This window comes from Ovis aries, chromosome 12 (genome assembly GCF_016772045.2).
Source record: "Ovis aries strain OAR_USU_Benz2616 breed Rambouillet chromosome 12, ARS-UI_Ramb_v3.0, whole genome shotgun sequence".
NCBI lineage: Eukaryota > Metazoa > Chordata > Mammalia > Artiodactyla > Bovidae > Ovis > Ovis aries.
This window is the reverse complement of record NC_056065.1, coordinates 73,005,685-73,025,954: the sequence shown is the minus strand read 5'-3', so window position 1 is coordinate 73,025,954 and position 20,270 is coordinate 73,005,685. Positions and strand designations below refer to the sequence as shown.

Here is a 20,270-nt window from a genome sequence, read left to right as displayed (position 1 = left end):
TGCTGCTGAGTTGCCTCAGTCGTGTCCGACTCTGTGTGACCCCATAGATGGCAGCCCACCAGGCTCCTCTGTCCCTGGATTCTCCAGGCAAGAACATTAGTCCCCCTTGAATGAAGTGTTCTGTCACCTGTTGAGCCTCTGACTGCTCTTTGACCCTTCTCTCCATTCTGACTGCCAATTGTGCTGAGTAACACCACATTCCTCACCTGACCCTATTCTGAACACCTTATGTCCCTCATGAAAACTCAACAGCCATTACTTTCCTATGTGAGATTATTAAATATGAGTTTGTTTTCCTTAATCCCGGAGAAGGCAGTGGCACCCCGCTCCAGTACTCTTGCCTGGAAAATCCCATGGGCAGAGGAGCCTGGTAGGCTGCAGTCCATGGGGTCGCAAAGAGTCAGACACGACTGAGTGACTTCACTTTTCCTTAATAAGATATCAGTAATAAGTCACAGATATCACAAATCCCTTGATGCATCATGCTGAGACGGACACAGCATCATTTCGGGGGGTATTCTTGTTGAAAACACATAATCTCATTCTAATTATGAGAACAACGGAGAAAAAAAAACAAATTGAAGGGGTTTATACAGATCCTGGTGGCTTCCCTGGTGGCTCAGACAGTAAAGCGTCTGCCTGCAATGCGGGAGACCCAGCTTCTATCCCTGGGTCAGGAAGATCCCCTGGAGAAGGAAATGGCAACCCACTCAAGTATTCTTGCCTGGAAAATTCCAAGGACGGAGGAACCTGGGGGGCTACAGTCCACAGGGTTGCAAAGAGTTGGACATGACTGAGCGACTTCACTTTCTTTCATACAGATCCACTGAATAGAACTCTTCAAAAGTGTCAAGGCTGTGAGAGACAAGGAAAGAGTAAAGAACTGTCAGAGATCAGAGAGAAAACAAGAAAAAATTACTACTAGATAAGATCCTGGAACATATAAAGGACATTAGTGAAAAAATTAAGCCTGCAGTTTAGTTAGTAATATTGTTCCAATTCTATCATATCTATCATTGATAGTTGTATAATAGTTATGTAAGATGTTTTGATTGAAAGATATAAGGGAAGACTTTGCACAATTTTTAAAACTTTTCTTTAAGTCCAAATGCAAGTTTATCTAAAATATGTGATAGGTCTGATTTAAAAAACTTTATTGAAGGGACTTCCCTGGCAGTCCGGTGGTTAAGACTCCACACTTTCACTGCAGGGGGCATGGGTTCGATCCCTGATCAGGGAACTAAGATCCTGCACTCTGCACAGCCAAATAAATTTTTTTAAAAAACTTTGAATACACTGAGTAGTAGTCACAGAACAAAAGAGAGAGAAAGACAAAGACACACAGTGAAACAAGAAGGGGTGGAGAAACAGAGAGAAGCTGGGCAAGAAAGACACAAATCCTAGGAGGAGAGAGCAGGTAACGACAGTTTCCCTCCAAATGAAAGTGGTTGGTGTTGCCAAGGGAGCAAAGACCTGGATTCCTGTCTGTCTCTTCCTTTTACAAGTCAGTCCTCATTATCACACCTCACTCTGGTTTTGCTCATTGACTCTTCCCATCATATGACTTCTATACTCATTCTACTCTCCGATATTACTCCTTCACTCCAACCAAAACACCCAAGAGAGGAGTCTGATTCATTCAAATCACTCAACCAGTAACCTCCAGTTGCCCCCACAAATTTCCATCCAGGAAGACAAGGTCCATATGAACACCAAGATTCTCTTTGCCCAACAGGCCCTCAACATACCCAGTCTTCTCCATGTATTCCCGACAGGGCCCGAGCAAGCACTGGCCAGCAGCCCCTAAAAGCTAAGCTGCTGGTGTCTGCAGGCCTTCCATCACATAGACTCTACTCGTCTTGGATAACCACACTCTTCTCTTCTCACTCTACAGACACAGCCATGAAGGCAGTTGCTGGGATATACAATGCAGAAGCATCTCCAAAGGAAGAATGTGCCCTGGAGATTATCAAAGGGGGAGCTCTGCGCCAAGATGAAGTTTATTATGACAATTCAATCTTGACTTCTCTCCTGCTGAAAAATCCAGGAAGGAAGATCATGGAATTTCTCTCCTTGAAGAAATATAATATGGAAAGATTTATAAACAACTAGGCACTTCCTGAGGGCTGGGCCTCATAAAGTGAGCTTGGAACAATCCAGCCTGGTATTTATCCGAGCTCCATCATGAAGGTATCTCCCCAGAGAGATAAGTGAGTGCCCCCAGGGGACCGCAAGTCGCACAGCACATCCCACAATTTAAAGGAATCCCTCTAACACTTGTGGAAAGGTGATCATAATGAATGCCACGAACCGGCCACTGCGAAATTGACAGTAACCATAGATATAATCACAAGATAGTCACATCAAGTTTGCCTCAAAGGTAATCAGGCTATATTTAATCAATATTAATTCTAAAGGTCACATAAACTTTGTAAATTCATGTCGCATTGGCTTTAACTTCAGTTCATTCAGCATGATTCCATTAAAAGCTATGACCTATACACGTGAGACTTTCAGTGTACATTTCTTATTGTGTGATATGAACCTCTGACCTGCCTTTGAGTTGAAGAAATCACCTACTTCATCTAGTGAACACAGCATCTTCACCATTTTGTATATTTCAGATGCTCTTTATGTTCCTTCATACTGTTCTTCTGGAGAGGAGACCATCTGAGCCTGAATAAACAGAGCAAACGCAGAGAAGTGGAGGTTCCTGTGGTTCCGTGAAGCCACAGAATCTACACCTGTTCAGTGTACTCACAGTGCCTCAAGCATCTATAATTTACGTGTGAACACTCAGTATTAGAAGTTTGTTGAAGAGAGGTTGGAGTTCAAATCATGTCACTCATACAGTCATTCAACACATCTCTATCCGACACTTGCCAGGTGTCACTTGACTACAACCAAAGAGGGTACGAAACTCTAACAGCTCCACAAAGCCCCATATCGGCAGGTCCTCCAACAGGGCAGAGTGGAAAACTGGATAATTCTAGTAGAGAAAAGGAGATTCTTTACCAAAGTGTGGGCAAGGCTATAGGGAAGTCACAGAGGTAATGTAGCATCTCCAGGTTAGTTTCACTTATTTCCAACCCTAGGCCCGCCATCGGGACAAGAGGAAAGAACTGTTACAAAAGCCCAGAGGGTAAGAAATGTTTGCAGAGTGCCACAGGACAGGACCTAGGATACTCAGGACGCCACCAGCCCACCAAGGACCACAAAGGAAAGATCTAGAGAAATAAATACACCTTCCCTCTGAGTCCCTGCTGGTATTTTCAATTAAGTGAACAGAGGGGCAAAGAGCAGATTGATATAAACCATACAAGTCAGCATACCCAGGCACACAGCAAGGTGGGGAAGGATGGAGAGTGTTTTGGAGGGATAGATGGAATATACCCAGCACAAACTCAGCACTCCCGAATGTAGGGTTTCCATGGGAAGTGATGTTGGGCCACAACACATGAGCCTGAACATGTAGGGGAAGTTTCCTTTTCTGGCCTCTTAATCTAAACTGCTGGGCAGCAGGACAAATTGCAGTCCACCGAGCTGCCAGCCACATGGACCAGGAGCTGGATCTGGAGTGTGAAGATGGCTGAACTTTTCTTAGAGAAAAGACCTCCTTAAATTATGCCCAGGGAAAGGAAGCAGGGGAAATCTGACTGAGACTTAGAATTTGCTTGAGTAGAGGTTATATGTCTTACTATGTGAGGCTTCCCCCAGAATTCAAAAGGGATGATATCAGAAATTAGGTCTGGACTTCCCCTGTACTCCAGTGGCGAAGAATCCACCTGCCAGTGAGGGGACACAGGTTCAATCCCCAGTCTGGGAAGAGTCTACATGCTCTGGGGTGACTCAGCCCAAGCACTGCAACTACTGAGCCCACGCTCTAGAGCCTGAGGGCTACATCTACTGAAGGCTGTGTGCCTCGAGCCTGTGCTTCACAAGAAGAGAAGCCACTGCAGTGAGAAGGCCACGCAACACAATTAGAGAGGAGACCCCACTCGCTGAAACTGGAAACATCAAAGATCCAGCACAGCCAAAAATAAATAAATGTAAAAAAGAGAGAGAGGGAGATTAGGTCTGAGATCTGAAGCCACTGACACCCTCATCATTTGCTGTCTTCACTAGGTTGGACATTACAATTTCCTCATCTTCAGCAGCATGACTTTACCACTCCAAGCAACTTTTGTCCAGGAAGATAAATGGTACAAGCCAATTTAAAAATGCTCAGTTTTTCAACAGACAGCAACAAAAGGCTATTACTCGTGAAGACTCTTTGGAATCCTCATGTCAGAACTCTGTCCTCACGGTGCTCACCGATAGGAAATGCTTGCATCATGACCCTTCTCCAGTTCTAATCAAACCACCTCACTGAGAGCCCACATTAAACCAGACTCCAACACTTCATAAACACCCCGTTTTGCCCTCCCATTGTGAAAGGCTGCAAGTCTCCATCAAGGTAGTACCTCCTTTCACCTGAGTAAGCAATAAACTCAGTTCTTTTTCTCACCAACCAGGGGCTATATTGTTTCAGGGAGCCCTTCCCAAGGGACCCTCTCAAGAACCCTCACTCTGCTCCTCACCTGGCTCCCCTGCCCCTCGAATATCTGGCATCTCTCTCCAGAGCCAAGGGCCACGCAGATGACACCACTCTTATGGCAGAAAGCAAAAAGGAATTAAAGAGCCTCTTGATGAAGGTGAAAGGGGAGAGTGAAAAAGCTGGCTTAAAACTCAACATTCAAAAAACAAAGATCATGCCATCCGGTCCCATCACTTCATGCAAATAGATGGGGAAACAATGGAAACAGTGATAGAAAAGACTTTATTTTCTTGTAGTCCAAAATCACTGTGAATGGTGACTGCAGCCATGAAACTCAAAGACGCTGCTCCTTGGAAGAAAAGCAATGACAAACATAAACAGCATATTAAAAAGCAGAGACATTACTTGGCCGACAAAGGTCTGTATAGTCATAGCTATGGTTTTTCCAGTAGTCATGTATGGATATGAGAGTTGGACCATAAAGAAGGCTGAGCGCCGAAGAACTGATGCTTTCAAACTGTGGTGATGGAGAAGACTCTTGAGAGTCCCTTGGACAGAAAGGAGACCAAACTAACCAATCCTAAAGGAAATGAACCCTGAACATTCATCGGAAGGACTGATGATGAAGCTTAAGTTCCAGTAATTTGGCCACCTGATGCAAAGAGCCAACTCACTGGAAAAGACCCTGATGCTGGGAAAGACTGAAGGCAGGAGGAGAACGGCATGACAGAGGATGAGATGGTTGAATAGTATCACCAACTCAATGGACATGAGTTTGAGCAAGCTCCGGGAGATGGTGATAGACAGGGAAGCCTGGCGTGCTGCAGTCCATGGGGTCGCAAAGAGTCACACATGACTGAGAGACTGTACAATAACAACAACCAGCAGCAAAACGGTTTTTATCATTAGACAAGATCCACGTAAAAGGACCTGGCCTGCTTAGTTCCATTCATAATAAGCTTAAAAATATATCTGCAAGGATGACTGTTTTCACATTGTATGTGGAACCCAAAGGTTCATTGCTCACTTTTAGCCCACAGTGACATGAAAATTCAGCATTCCTTTGTGGATTCCAAAAGCAACTCCACTGTCACTGAACTTATTAGTGAACAATGTTATCTTTCCCCAATGTTTCAGAGGAGGGAAGGAAGGCTGGGTTAACATTCAATGGGAGGGCATCATTTAACCCAAAAGGCCCCTCCGGGCCAGGTCGCTTTCAAAGTGCTTCCTCCTGGCTCCACCTCTTCCCTAACTCCGACCCCAGAGTGCTCACTCCCACCGGCCTTCTGCCCCACCGTCTATCATGCAAAGTGGATTCTGACTCTAATTGGAGAACACCCAGCAATATTTTTTTAGCAAAAATATTCTTTTACCACAAGGAATTACTGTACTAACTGTTAGGAAAATTTTAAGTCACCAAAAATTACATACGTGGTTAGGGCTAACCCAAACCAAAACACCAGAAACAATTTTAATATCTACCCATAGGCTGTCAATGGGCTTCCCAGATGGCTTAGTGCTAAAGAATCCCCCAGCCAATGCAGGAGACTCAGGAGATGGGGATTCAACTCCTGGGTCAGGAAGGTCCCCTGAAGGAGAGCATGGCAACCCACTCCAGTGTTCTTGCCTGGATAATCCCATGGACAGGGGAGCCTGGTGAGCTACAGTCCATGGGGTTGCAAAGAGTTGGACACGACTGAAGCGAATGAGCGTGCAGGCTGTCAATACTATGAAATCACTGTATCACGATAACAAGAATGATTTATATGTACTCACATGGAAGGACCTTCCAGACGTACTCTTAAGCGTACAAAACAAGTTGCTTACAAATATGTATAACACAATCCCACTTATGTTAAAATTATAAATATATAAAATGGGGAGGTTTGTGCACTTGTATGTGTGAGCATGAGTGTACGGAATGAGGAGGCTAACTTGCATGAAGCACTCTTCTCAGACCTGACAAAACCAGGAATGGCTTCCCTCTGAGGAGCAGACCTCAGCCGCGATTCTTGTGCTGGCAGTGTTATGGGTTGAGGCGTGCCCCCCGCCCCTAAATATAGGTTGAAGCCTTCATCTCCGGTTCCTCAGAGAAGCATTTTCACTCACGAGTCTTCAGTCTGGGCAGGGTTCCAGGAGGACAGCTCACTTCTGCTCTGCTCAGCACTGCTGGGCTGGCTCAAAGGCCCGGAGCTAGAATCATCTGCAGGCTCCATCACACCTGCGGCTTGTGCCTGAACTGCAAAGACTGACTGGCTGGAGCCCGGAACAGCTGAGGGCTCAGTCGGCGTCCCTAGCGTAGCATGGCCTCATCACATGTCTCTCAGAACAGCAGCTTCAGGGCTGCCCAGACTTCTTACAAGGGGTCTCTGGGCTCCTAAAGCATGGCATAGGAGCATACCAGACACTAAATTGTAAACTTTACATGAGTGATCTTAATCAGTCTTTACAATAATCTCTGTCCCGAGAGACAGAGCCGGGCGGAAGCTGTATTACCCATGATGACCAACGATAAGCTGGCAGTGATCCACCCCACCTCCCGGAGACCAGGCAGACCCCCAGCTCAGCAGACGAGTGTCACGTCACATTGTGAGAAGAGCATAGGCCATGGGACCCTTATGGGTGCAGCCACCTTTGTCAGCTCCAAGAGACAAGGGAGGTCATAAGATCTGCTGTTGCAGACCCAGAACCGGGGACTTCGGTGGGCAGCACAAGTGGGGCAAGAAGCCAGGGTCACAAGAGCTCAGGCCCTGTAGATCGTCAATAAGATGGGGGCAGGAGGTTGATGAGGAAGAAAGGAGATGAACACCAAGCAGGGGCGTGATTAGATGACAAATTTATAGCCAACGTTGGAATAAAATTGGTTTTACCTTCAGCCTGAACTGTCAGGGTAAACCTTGGGCCCAAAGACATATGAAGACTTCAGCCTGTGTTCAGTAGAAACCAGCTGCTTCTTGATTCTGCTCAACTTATCACATATCAGACGGCATGGGGAAAGCAAGAGAGGCTATGAGACAATATTAAGGTAGTTAATAAACTAAACTTTTGCTCTTTCCAAAGGAGTGTTGGTAAAGGCTTAACAACTGACTCTCCAGAAAAGAAAGAGAGAAAGGCTGATACGTAACACTTGCCTACTTCAGCGATGCAAACGCTCTCACCATGGCCAGCCTGAAGCCACCAGCTGACACCCCGTATGTGTTTTAGAAGAGCTGTGCACAGCAGGCTTCAGCACCCATCCTGACTCACTTTCCACATTCTTGACAGAATTAGTTATTCTTAAAGGCCCAGCTCAGTGCCTCGCTCCTCTTCCCAGGACTTGAAAGAAGCAGAACAGCTCGTTTCTATCCTTACTGGAGAAGAAGAGGGAACAAGGGCTCCCCGAGACAAGGCACAGCCACATCCTTCGCCTCTCCGGGTGTCAGCATCTCGCGTGAAGTCGTGGCCTGAACCCAAGTGTCTGAGCTCCTGCGTCCAGCTTCACGTTCGCTAGCACTGCATCCCCTGGAAAGCCACAGGGACAAACCGTGGACCGCGGCGCATCAAGGAGAAACAACAAAAAGTCTGCGAGGTGTCCTGCCTTTCCAACTATCCGTCCTCCTCCCCGTCACTGTGGGGTCCCAAGACAGTTGCTCCACCTTCAGCATCACTCTGTGATTCAGGCCAAAAACAAAGAAAGAGAGAGATGTGAGAGGCTAAACGTGTGCACCAACTGAGCCTGACCCCTAATAAAGAGCCAGTGGGAAAGCCCCAGCCAGGACTTCCGCTCACATCCCATGGGCTAGAGCCACGTCTTGGGACCACCCCTCCCTTCAAGACAGGTTGAGAAATGCAATTTTCAGCTGAGCACAGGTCCACCTCAAACAAAAATGGGGTTCTGTTAGGCAAGCACAAGTGTTGGTCACAACGTAAATCACCCGAGGCAAGTCTGAGATACAGAGCAGAAGCGCACAGTCCCTCAGATGCCAGGCTCCCAACCACGGTGACGGGATGGGCCATCTGCAAGGCCCTAACTATGACTCCTCCTCCGTCAAGAATGTAAGAAAAGGCCCTCCATAGCAGGTAGCAGGGAGCCCTGGGGTGACTCACATCCATGGGGGACTGGCATCCAGCGGCTGTTTCTAGAGAGTTCCCTCCCAAGGGCAGGTGCGTCCCTCCTCGCCACCAAGGCTGTCCACATGGGCTGGGCTGTGTGGGCCTTTCTTCTTGGCCAGGAGGCTCTCAGCCAGCACCTCAGACTCCCCCTAGAGTCCACAGCAAGCTCCAGAGATTCTCCAGAGCAGTGATCTCTGAAAGTTCGGATCTCACACTTCATCGTTAAAACACGATTCAGTTCAGTTCAGTTCAGTCACTCAGTCGTGTCCAACTCTTTGCGACCCCATGAATCGCAGCACGCCAGGCCTCCCTGTCCATCACCAGCTCCTGGAGTTCACTCAAACTCACGACCATCGAGTCGGTGATGCCATCCAGCCATCTCATCCTCTGTCATCCCCTTCTCCTCCTGCCCCCAATCCCTCCTAGCATCACAGTCTTTTCCAATGAGTCAACTCTTCGCATGAGGTGGCCAAAGTACTGGAGTTTCAGCTTTAGCATCATTCCTTCCAAAAGAAATCCCAGGGCTGATCTCCTTCAGAATGGACTGGTTGGATCTCCGCGCAGTCCAAGGGACTCTCAAGAGTCTTCTCCAACACCGCAGTTCAAAAGCATCAGTTCTTCGGCACTCAGCTTTCTTCACAGTCCAACTCTCACATCCCACTGGAAAAACAGTAGCCTTGACTAGATGGACCTTAGTTCGCAAAGTAATGTCTCTGCTTTTCAATACGCTATCTAGGTTGGTCATAGCTTTCCTTCCAAGGAGTAAGCGTCTTTTAATTTCATGGCTGCAGTCACCATCTGCAGTGATTTTGGACCCCAAAAACATAAAGTCTGACACTGTTTCCCCATCTATTTCCCATGAAGTGATGGGACCAGATGCCATAATCTTCATTTTCTGAATGTTGAGCTTTAAGCCAACTTTTTCACTTTCCTCTTTCACTTTCATCAAGAGGCTCTTTAGTTCCTCTTCACTTTGTGCCATAAGGGTGGTGTCATCTGCATATCTGAGGTTATTGATATCTCTTGTGGCAATCTTGATTCCAGCTTGTGCTTCTTCCAGCCCAGCGTTTCTCAGGCATATGTATTTCTGATAGATACATAGCTACTATTTATATAATGTGTGCAGGCTATATGCATGCTAATTTGCTTCGGTCATGTCCGGCTCTGTGCGACCCCATGGACTGTAGCCCACCAGGCTCCTCTGTCCTTGGGATTCTCCAGGTAAGAATATTGGAGTGGGTTGTCATGCCCTCCTCCAGGGGATCTTCCTGACCCCAGGAAACCCATGTCTCTTATGTCTCCTCCACTGGCAGATGGGTTCTTGACCACAGGCACCTCCTGGGAAGCCCATTTATATAATGTATGTATGTAATATTTACTAACACAAAACATACTCAAAAATAGAAATCTTAAAAAGACAAGATTAAAAAAATAAATAAGGAGAAATTCTAATATTTTTCTCCCTACACCCCAGTAGTCCCTGCAACATGTCCCCTTGGGAGACTATGGCTCTACAGTTTCGTGAGAGGGCTTCCCTGGTGGCTCGGTGGTAAACGCCCACCTGCCAATGCAGGAGGCACACCTAGCTGGACCTCTGGTTCGGGAAGATTCCACATGCCGCGGAGCAACTAAGCCCAGGCGCCACAGCTATTGAGCGTGTGCTCTAGAGCCCGAGAAGCACAACCTCTGAGCCCACGTGCCGAACTACTGAAGGCCGCGCACCCTGGAGTCTGTGCACCGAAACCAGAGAGGCCACAGCAGTGAGAACCCCGCAGACACAACTAGAGAAGAGCCCCCACGAGCTGCAACTAGAGGACAGCCTGCCCCACAGCGAAGACCCAGCACGGCCAAAAATGCATTTTTTTAAAAAAAATTTAAGAAGCTGTGTGAGAGGAAGAAGTCAGCATACGTTACACTACTTACCAGCCCTTTGGGACCTGAGTCACATCCTTCCCTTGGCTCAGAGTGCACTCTATTCTTCTCTAAAGATGTTACACGTCGGGTAGAACTCGTATCCCTTCTTATGGCCCTACCGGCTGTCCAGGGACTTTGCCAAGAGCCCACATTCTTCTTCATCAGAGCCCAGCCCAGAGCACGGGGACACTCGTGCTGACCTAGTCCCAGGAGCCTCCCTTCATTTCTCAAGGGAGGTATATGAACCAAGCTAACCTGCAACATTAAGGGAAGAGAAAAACACAGCCATGCTCATCACGCAATGTCTCCAGCAGGTGCGCCTCAGTGTCAGCCTCTCAGCACCCCTGGGTCTCCATCCCACGCAGAGGGTCGCCAGTTCACGAAGGATGCCGGGGGAAGTCAGCACACCCCTTACCTGCTGTATCCTCCCCTTCTAGTTGTTAGGCTTAAACTGCATTAACTTCTCTAGTTGGTAGACTGACAAGTTTCCTAGTTAGATTTAAAAAATGTCTAAATTCTATAGTTTTTAAAGATGGGGGTGGGAGGTAGGGACGAGGACAGGGCAAACATGAAAAGAAGAGGCAGACGGGAAAAAAAGAGAGAGAAATTTTAAATAAAAGGTGAAATAGAACTTAGAACTACAATGCCCACAGGCAAAAAAAAAAAAAAGAGCCAGGAGAAGCAGATCTCGGCCTGCACAGATCCCAGGACACACAGGGTGAGGATACACTCAGCCAAGAAAGGAGAAGGGAAAATGGATTCCTGAAAAATGAAAGGTACCAAATGAGCACCTGCTGAGTGGGGAGGCTTGGGAGATGGGAGTTTCTGGGAAGGGAGCAAAGGAAACGGAAGTCAAAGGGGAGCACATATTGGCTCATGGCACTACCTGGAACCAAAGCGTGGAAACAGGACAAGTCAAAAGACACACCAGCCAGGACGGAAGCTTGAAGGACCCAAGAAATGGCATTGTTGGCTGACCTGGGACTGTTGGTGGTGGGGGGTGTGGGTGTGCTTTGGGACCTCTCTCATACTGTTCTTGACCAGCCTGTGGCCCCCGAACTCCAGGTAACAAGATGGATGCAAAAGCTACCCCATTCCAAAGCAGCAAAGCAGTCCAACCCAGACTTTTGCTTTCCACGGGCCTCCCTTTTTACAGCCAGGGGCGGCAGCGCCACCCAGTGGCTGAGTGAAGGGCACGGTGGACCACGCGTCACCAGCATTCCTTACCCCCAGCTCCTTGGGCCCAGGTTCGGCTCAAGGGCTACCACCACTCCTCACCGCGTGCCTTACTTGTGCGTCAGCTCTCAGGGCGATTGAACAGACCCAGAGGAGGCGGGGCGGCACTCGGCCTCCGGTGGGGCCACCGGGAACCCCGCAGCCTAAGACACCATTGGCCTTCAGCTGGGGGCAACCAGATCTGTTCAATAGCGACAGCTAGCGGTCATCTTCAAAAGCCAGGTGCTCTGAGCCTCCAGGGCAAAGAAACGTCAGGTATGTATGGGGAAACTAAGACAAGATTCTTGGCTGCAAGCGGAGGCTGGCGTATATCCAAAGCCACCCTTGGCTAAAATGGAACTGTAGCCCACCAGGCTCCTCTGTCCATGGGGATTCTCCAGGCAAGAATACTGGAGTGGGTTGCCATCTCCTCCTGCAGAGGATCTTCCCAGTCCAAGGATCGGACCCAGGTCTCCCCACACGGCGGACAGATTCTCTACCGTCTGAGCCACCAGGGAAACCCACGTGGAATGTAGGAAACCTAAACTCTTTAAAGTGATGTGCAAGGAAGGACCCTGGCCACCTGCCCAGACACAACTCAGGTCACCTGCTGGGCTTTTGATTCCCCAAGGGCACAGAACTGTTGGTCCCCTGAAGGCACCCTGCTATTCCCACTGTGCCTATGCCCAGGCCATCTCTTCTGCCCAGAATGCTCTTCACTCTCCCCATAGTCTGCTTAACTCCTGCTCACCCTTTAAGACTCAGCTCAACCGTTACCTCCTCTAGGAAAAGTTTTGTGACTTCCTCCAGAGCCCACCCCTCAAGGCTGGGATGGGTGCTTTCCCACCCGTCTCCCATGCTTCCAGCAGCTCCTGTATTTGTCTGTCAGTTGAGCTCATCAGCTCTAAATGTGCCTCTTTAACTGCCTCATGTAGTCCCATCCAGGGACTTGCTGTAGTTTGCTTCTCGTTGCAGCCCTAGCGCAGAACACGGACGCTGGCCGGTTGTGCTACACTGTGCGTTTAGTCGCTTGGTCGTGTCCGACTGTTTTGCGACCCTATGGACCGTAGCCCGCCAGGCTCCTCTGTCCATAGCGTCTTCCAGGCAAGGATACTGGAGTGGGTTGCCATCTCCTCCCCCAGGGAATCTTCCCAACCCAGGGACGGAACCTGCATCGCCTGTGTATCCTGCATTGCAACTGGATTCTTTACCCACTGAACACAGATCCTGGCATGTAAAAGGTATTTAATTAACATTTAAGAACTAAAGGACTCTTAGAACCTAATACTGGGAAAGATTTTAGAGGAAACGAGAGCCAAAAAGACAAAGCAACTTTACATCCCAGGAACAGATGGATCTAAAAGTCATTTCTTCAGATTCTAGACCATTCCTCTTTCACCACGCCCGCCTGGCTCTTCCTCCTCGATAACACCCGGCAGCACTGAGCCGTCACGCTGCGGGAAGGCCCCAGCCGCTCCGCGCCCTCCTGACTCTGCCATCTCCAGCAGCACCTGTGCCCTAGCTGTGTTCCCTCCTGCCCACCTCCTGCAAACCTTTCTCAGAATGAAATCACTTCTTCATGAGCAAACCCACTCCTAGATTGTTATCCTCAAGGAAGTATTTTAAAAGAAGAAAACACATAGATTCGTGCATGAAGATGCTCACTGGCAACACTATAGTAAACGCTGTAAGTTAGAAATTACCAAAATCTCCATATAAATAAAGTTCATCCATATAAATCAAATTATCAATCATATCAGGCAAAACTAAAAAGAGTATCAACACTTTGGGATACATTTTCTTCCTTCGTGTATTAGCAAACACTTCCATATACTTACTATGCTCAGGCATTATTCTACGGTATGGATATTAACACATTTGATTGGGTTCAATAGAGATAGACGTCAAATGGCCTACCAGACACTGCTCTGGAAGAACTCTGTGAGATGCCTCAAATAATTTTCTTCCACATAGATTGAAAAGTGAAAGTGATATTCACTTAGTCGTGTTCAACTCTCTGCGCCTCATGGATGGTAGCCTGCCAGTCTCCTCTGTCCATGGAATCCTCCCGGCAAGAATACTGGAGTGGGTTGCCATTCCCTTCTCCACCACAGAGATTAGCTCAACACATATTCTTAAAAGAATCCAGTCAGTTGACTTGGATGAGTTTACACTACCATGTGGAAAATAGCTAGTGAGAAGCAGCTGTGTAACACTGGGAGCTCAGTTTGGTGTTCTGTGATGATCTGGAGGGGTGGGATGGGGGTTTTGGGAGGGAGGTTCAAGAGGGAAGGGATACATGTAAACATATAACTGATTCATGGTGTTGTAAGGCAGAAATCAATACAACACTGTAAAGCAACTATCCTCCAATTAAAAATACATTTTTTTAAAAGCTACATATTTTAATTTTTGCCATCGTTTCATGGATGGACAAGTGTCACGTCTTTATTAACCTTTTGAAGTTTGGTAGTTAACCTTTTGATAGTTTAAACATTAACCTTTTAATGTTTAATTAACCTGATTAACCTTTTGATAGTTTTAAACATTTTTCCCGGTAGATATAATTGGAAATTATATCAGATAATTTAGTGTTTCACTAAAACACTCCTTCATACTCATACAACTGCAGGTCCAAGTGAGGACTCATCGCATCCGTCAATAGGTCACAAGGGCTAAAAGAGTACTGACAGCTAACATTTATGGAGTGTTGGCTTAAAGCTCAACATTCAGAAAACAAAGATCATGGCATCTGGTCCCATCACTTCATGGGAAATAGATGGGGAAACAGTGCAAACAGTGTCAGACTTTATTTTGGGGGGTCCAAAATCACTGCAGATGGTGACTGCAGCCATGAAATTAAAAGACACTTACTCCTTGGAAGGAAAGTTATGACCAACCTAGATAAAAGCAGAGACATTACTTTGCCAACTAAGGTCCATCTAGTCAAGGCTATGGTTTTTCCTGTGGTCATGTATGGATGTGAGAGTTGGACTGTGAAGAAGGCTGAGTGCTGAAGAGTTGATGTTTTTGAACTGTGGTGTTGGAGAAGACTCTTGAGAGTCCCTTGGACTGCAAGGAGATCCAACCAGTCCATTCTGAAGGAGATCAACCCTGGGGTTTCTTTGGAAGGAAAGATGCTAAAGCTGAAACTCCAGTACTTTGGCCACCTCATGCGAAGAGTTGACTCATTGGAAAAGACTCTGATGCTGGGAGGGATTGGGCGCAGGAGGAGAAGGGGACGACAGAGGATGAGATGGCTGGATGGCATCACAGACTCGATGGGCGTGAGTCTGAGTGAACTCCGGGAGATGGTGATGGACAGGGAGGCCTGGCGTGCTGCGGTTCATGGGGTCGCAAAGAGTCGGACACGACTGAGCGACTGAACTGAACTGAACTGAACATGTTAAGTGTTAGATCATGTAATCCTTGGATAATCCCATCATTACAGTCATTTTACAGAGGAGGAAACTGAGAGGTAAAGGGGTAAAGTAATTCACTACACCAAAACAGGCAGCAAAGGTGAAGCCAGGCTTACAACTCAGGCAGCCCTACCTGGAGCACCCCTGTTGCTCTATCGCCCTAGGCTGCCGTTCAGGGAAAAGTGCTTCCCAGTGAGCAACAGCCCTGGAGAGGCGGTGTCAGCTGTGGTACATAAAGTAATCTTGTTCCCAAGTTGAACGTTACCCCAGTTCTGAATTTATCATCGCAATTATAGAAAATTACTATAACTCATGTTTTTTTTTTTTCCTTATGTCTATTAAATTATATTAACCAGTGGTTAATCATTATCCTGAGCAATGCTAGGGAGGCATAGCTACCATTCAACAGTAAGGAAATTATTAAACAGATCATAGAGCACCAACAACATTATGAAAGATCGTGACAACGCGAAAAGGTAAAAATGTGAAAAAAAGGTAAAAACAGGAAAACTAGTTTTAACACAGTATCAAGTGGAAAGCAAACACATAACTGTAGATCTATGACACAAAATATGTGTTTAAAAAAAGAAAAAGATGGGTGCATACAGGCCAAAAGTAGAAGGGAAGGTGAAAAATATGAAATGAATTTGTTTGGGTTGTAAGATGAGGTCTTTCTTTTAAGGGTTATCAGATTACCACTTTTCTAAAACTGAAAAGAAAATGAAAGGAAATCGGAATGCTTTCAGACCCTTTTATCCACCAAGCTGGCTTCATTACTAGTCTTCAGGTTCCTGGAATGCTCTCTGCAGAACAGGCTGACAGCAACCTAACATGTCAGCACTCTGGTGAGACCAGCCTGGGGTGGTTTTACAGTATCAGCTCAAATATTCTTGGTTATGGATAATAGATTGTGCTGAGTATAAAACAGATCAGAAAGGTAAGGGGAGAAATGTATAGTTCAGATCATTCGCTCGGTTGTGTCCAACTCTTTGCGACCCCATGAACTGCAGCACGCCAGGCCTCCCTGTTCATCACCAACTCCCAGAGTTCACTCAGACTCATGTCCATTGAGTCGGTGATGCCATCCAGCCATCTCATCCTCTGTCACCCCCTTCTCCTTCTGCCCCCAATCCCTCCTAGCATCAGAGTCTTTTCCAATGAGTCAACTCTTCGCATGAGGTGGCCAAAGTACTGGAGTTCAGCTTTAGCATCATTCCTTCCAAAGAAATCCCAGGACTGATCTTCAGAATGGACTGGTTGGATCTCCTTGCAGTCCAAGGGACTCTCAAGAGTCTTCTCCAACACCACAGTTCAAAAGCATCAATTCTTTGGTGCCCAGCTTTCTTCACAGTCCAACTCTCACATCCATACATGACTACTGGAAAAACCATAGCCTTGACTAGACGGACCTTTGTTGGCAAAGAAACGTACAAGGTTTATAGAAAAGGCTCTGGAGCATATTATAGTTTGGAATGTCAGGCCATCTGCAAAATAATTGAGATCATTTAACTGAAGCTGTGGCCAAAAAATAATGACAGTTCAAAAGCAGAGACATTACTTTGCCAACAAAGGTCTGTCTAGTCAAGGGTATGGTTTTTCCAGTGGTCATGTATGGATGTGAGAGTTGGACTGTGAAGGAAGCTGAGCACCAAAAAATTGATGCTTTTGAACTGTGTCATTGGAGAAGACTCTTGAGAGTTCCTTGGACTGCAAGGAGATCCAACCAGTCCATTCTAAAGGAGATCGGTCCTGGGTGTTCTTTGTAAGGACTGATGCTAAAGCTGAAACTCCAGTACTTTGGCCACCTCATGTGAAGAGTTGACTCATTGGAAAAGACTCTGATGCTGGAAGGGATTGGGGGCAGGAGGAGAAGGGGAAGACAGAGGATAAGATGGCTGGATGGCATCACCAACTCGATGGGCGTGAGTTTGAGTGAACTCCAGGAGTTGGTGATGGACAGGGAAGCCTGGCGTGCTGCAATTCATGAAGTCGCAAAGAGTCGGACATGACTGAGTGACTGAACTGAACTGAAACCAGGAAGGAAAACTGCCAGTTTCAGAAAGAGGATAACACTATTAAATAACCTAGTTTTACGAGAGAGCAAACGTCTCTGGAATTATAGCACTGGGGAGCGCAGTTACTCTTGCTGAGGCTCTCAGAATTCTTGGCTTAAGACAAAGGTAGGCTATTGTGAAAAAAGCAATACATAAATGAAGTAAAGTAAATGAAAGCATGTTTTAAGGAACAGAAGCTTCGTATTTCTATTTTTCCTTAAATGACTTTTGGTAGAGGAGCCTGGTGGGCTGCAATCCATGGGGTCGCTAAGAGTCGGACACGACTGAGCGACTTCACTTTCACTTTTCACTTTCATGCATTGGAGAAGGAAATGGCAAGCCACTCCAGTGTTCTTGCCTGGAGAATCCCAGGGACAGGGGAGCCTGGTGGGCTGCCATCTATGGGGTCGCACAGAGTTGGACACAACTGAAGCAACTTAGCAGCGGCAGCAGCAGCAGCAGCTCAGTAGTTTACGTTAAGTAGATTGTTTTTTAAAAAGTGGGGTGACTTTCTAGTGATAAGCTAGGAGTTCTCAGAGTCTTGTTACTGGACAACTCCCCCTGGAGAGAGGAGGGCAGTGCTTTTTAATTGAGAAAAAGCAGTACATTTTAAAGTTCAGAACAGGGAATGACATACCTAGGGGGCAAGTCATGGTGATATTTGACTCAGGGATAAGCCTTATTTTGTAAAGGGGATATAATCTGAAGTGGAGTATAAAGGGAGAAACTAAATTGCTGTAAAGATTAACACAACGTTTTTCCTTCTAGTCTAGAGGTTGGTGTCTGGCAGGTCTTTCTTTTCTGGCCTACCTTCCTCTTTGCTTTTCTATCTGTCCATTCTAACACACACACACACACACACACACACACACACACACACACACACACACCCCTATCCCAGGCTTGAAGCTGCATCCTGTCTGGGCCCTTCTAGGTCAAAGCCAGTGACATGGTCCTTCTCTGGAGCCTTGGATGAGTAACTTGTTTCCTGCTCAGTGCTTGAACCCACAAGAATGAATCCGCAGTTAGTTGTGTCTTAGGGTTAAGCCTTTCAGATTCTCTATAAAATAGATGAATCTCACACCAGTACTGATCATTTCTTACAGCATAACTTGGAGGTTTTATTGCAGATAAAGGTCCTCTATCAACAATGATAACAGAAAGCAACCAAAGAGGACTGAGAATTCTGTCCTGCCACGAACATGAAGTTGTAACTACTGAAGAGAGGCAGGCTTGCAAACGGAGGAGTTAAGAAAATATTTATTTTCTCCTGATGACTTTAGACTGTGTCATCTCTGAGAATGAGTATTTGTCCTTGGGACGTCTATATGGACATCTGATTAAACAGGTACCAGCAACAGACTTGGAAGACTAAAGAGGAGAGTCTGCACCGTGGAGGATTTGCATGCGAGCAGACAAATATGTCCACAGGACTGATCTGCAGGACTTGGAGTTCCAAACTACCCCCACCACACACCCCAGCCACCTTCTGCAGAATGTGGACTGCCAAGTCCACCAGGTACTATGCTATTCAATGTCCATGACCTTATTCTAAAATGAATAACTTAGACTTGAGGAATGCATTGCTGAGAAATTGTTGGAGGGTGCATGGGGTACAATTCTGAGGCAAGAACCACTTCTTATGAACAAGGTTGCCATTTCCCCAAAAATGAATAGGATGTCATCCAGAAGGGTGGAAGTGGGGGAAAAGATTAGAACTAGCAGCTCCCATGGCGAGGGGTAGGGGGGTGGGGAGGGGGCCTATAGAGGGTTAACTTCTTAGTGCTGTTTCTTGGAGTACGGGAAAAGTCATATTAATATACAGTTTAAATTTTTCTCTTTCAAAATTGGGATTCCCTTTTGTTACCCCAATCCTACTATAAAATCTGATAGTCCTACACATTCCCGTGTGATGTTGTAAGGGGTAAAGCAAAGTGTTTTCCTATCCTGTGTTTATCCGTTCAAGGGAGCCCAGAGAGGGCTCAGCATCCATCAAGGAGATCATGTTCCAAAGTTCAGGATTTGACCTTCAACAAAGAGACCTGGAAACAGTGAGGAAAAGCACAGAATGCTGACCAGTAAATGCTAGGTGATCAACTCAACAGGGGCCTGACCTACATCCTCCTCCTCACTAACCCACACCAGAGGAAGGGAACCCTCAGGCAGAGGAGGCTAATGGTTAGACTATCTATGGATTAGACTATTAAAGTATCTACCTCTGTGTTGTGCTGTGCTTAGCCACATCTGACTCTTTGTGACCTGATGGACAGTAGCCTGCCAGGTTCCTCTGTCCATGGGATTTCCCAGGCAAGAATACAGGAATCGGTAGCCATTCCCTTCCCCAGCGGATCTTCCCAACCCAGGGATCAAACCCAGGGCTCCTGCATTGCAGGCAGATTCTTTACTGTCTGAGCCACCAGGGAAGCCCACCCCAGTGCATGCATAGCCCTAAAAGAGATTTCAATCTTCATACTCATTTCTTTCAGTGGAACCCAAAGAGCTGGCCCACAGGAGCCCCTACTGCCGTCATCCGTCCTCTCTCATGTTCTTATGCCCTAAAATCCCAGAACCTCTCACATTTCTACACCCATGACATTCTCTTATCCTGCTGTCTTGGGCTCCTCAACCCCTCTGTCCTCACTCCCATCTCCACGGGTCAAGCACAGGATCTCAGGCAGTTGTCTCTCCTCCGGAGGAAATGTCAGTCTCCGTGCTTGAGAACCCATCCTCAGCACACTTCTCTGCCTACTCCTTGTTCTTTTTCTCCTCAGAGAGTGGAGGCAGTAGTAGGCGACCAAGAAGGCTGTGATACACTCCCAGCCTGCTGCTAATTGTTACCTTATCACAGCTGCTTAAAAGGCTCATTACGTGCCTCGCATGTGAAGTCTTGGACTTCGTGGGAGCCACATAAATCATGCATTCAGACACTGAATGGACCATTCAGACACGGTGAATTGCACAAGCCTACAAAGCTACTCAGTTAACTTGTCCCAAGCCGGTCCCCTCTCCATCATGTTACCCTGAACTTCTTGGGAA

At 46.9% G+C, this 20,270-nt stretch overlaps 2 protein-coding genes across 6 annotated transcripts in view; one reads left to right on the top strand and one right to left on the bottom strand.

Moving 5' to 3' along the window:
- Positions 1 to 2,502, top strand: part of HSD11B1 (hydroxysteroid 11-beta dehydrogenase 1) — a 38,069-nt gene extending 35,567 nt beyond the window's left edge. Inside the window, 1 exon segment of one of the 2 annotated variants that reach the window (NM_001009395.2) lies at positions 1,895 to 2,502. In NM_001009395.2, coding sequence (NP_001009395.1) covers positions 1,895 to 2,112 — 218 coding nt within the window. In that variant the 3' untranslated portion in view covers positions 2,113 to 2,502. 2 annotated transcript variants of the gene reach the window in all.
- LAMB3 (laminin subunit beta 3) overlaps positions 1 to 20,270 on the bottom strand; it is a 191,557-nt gene that overhangs the window by 144,985 nt on the left and 26,302 nt on the right. The window lies entirely within an intron of this gene.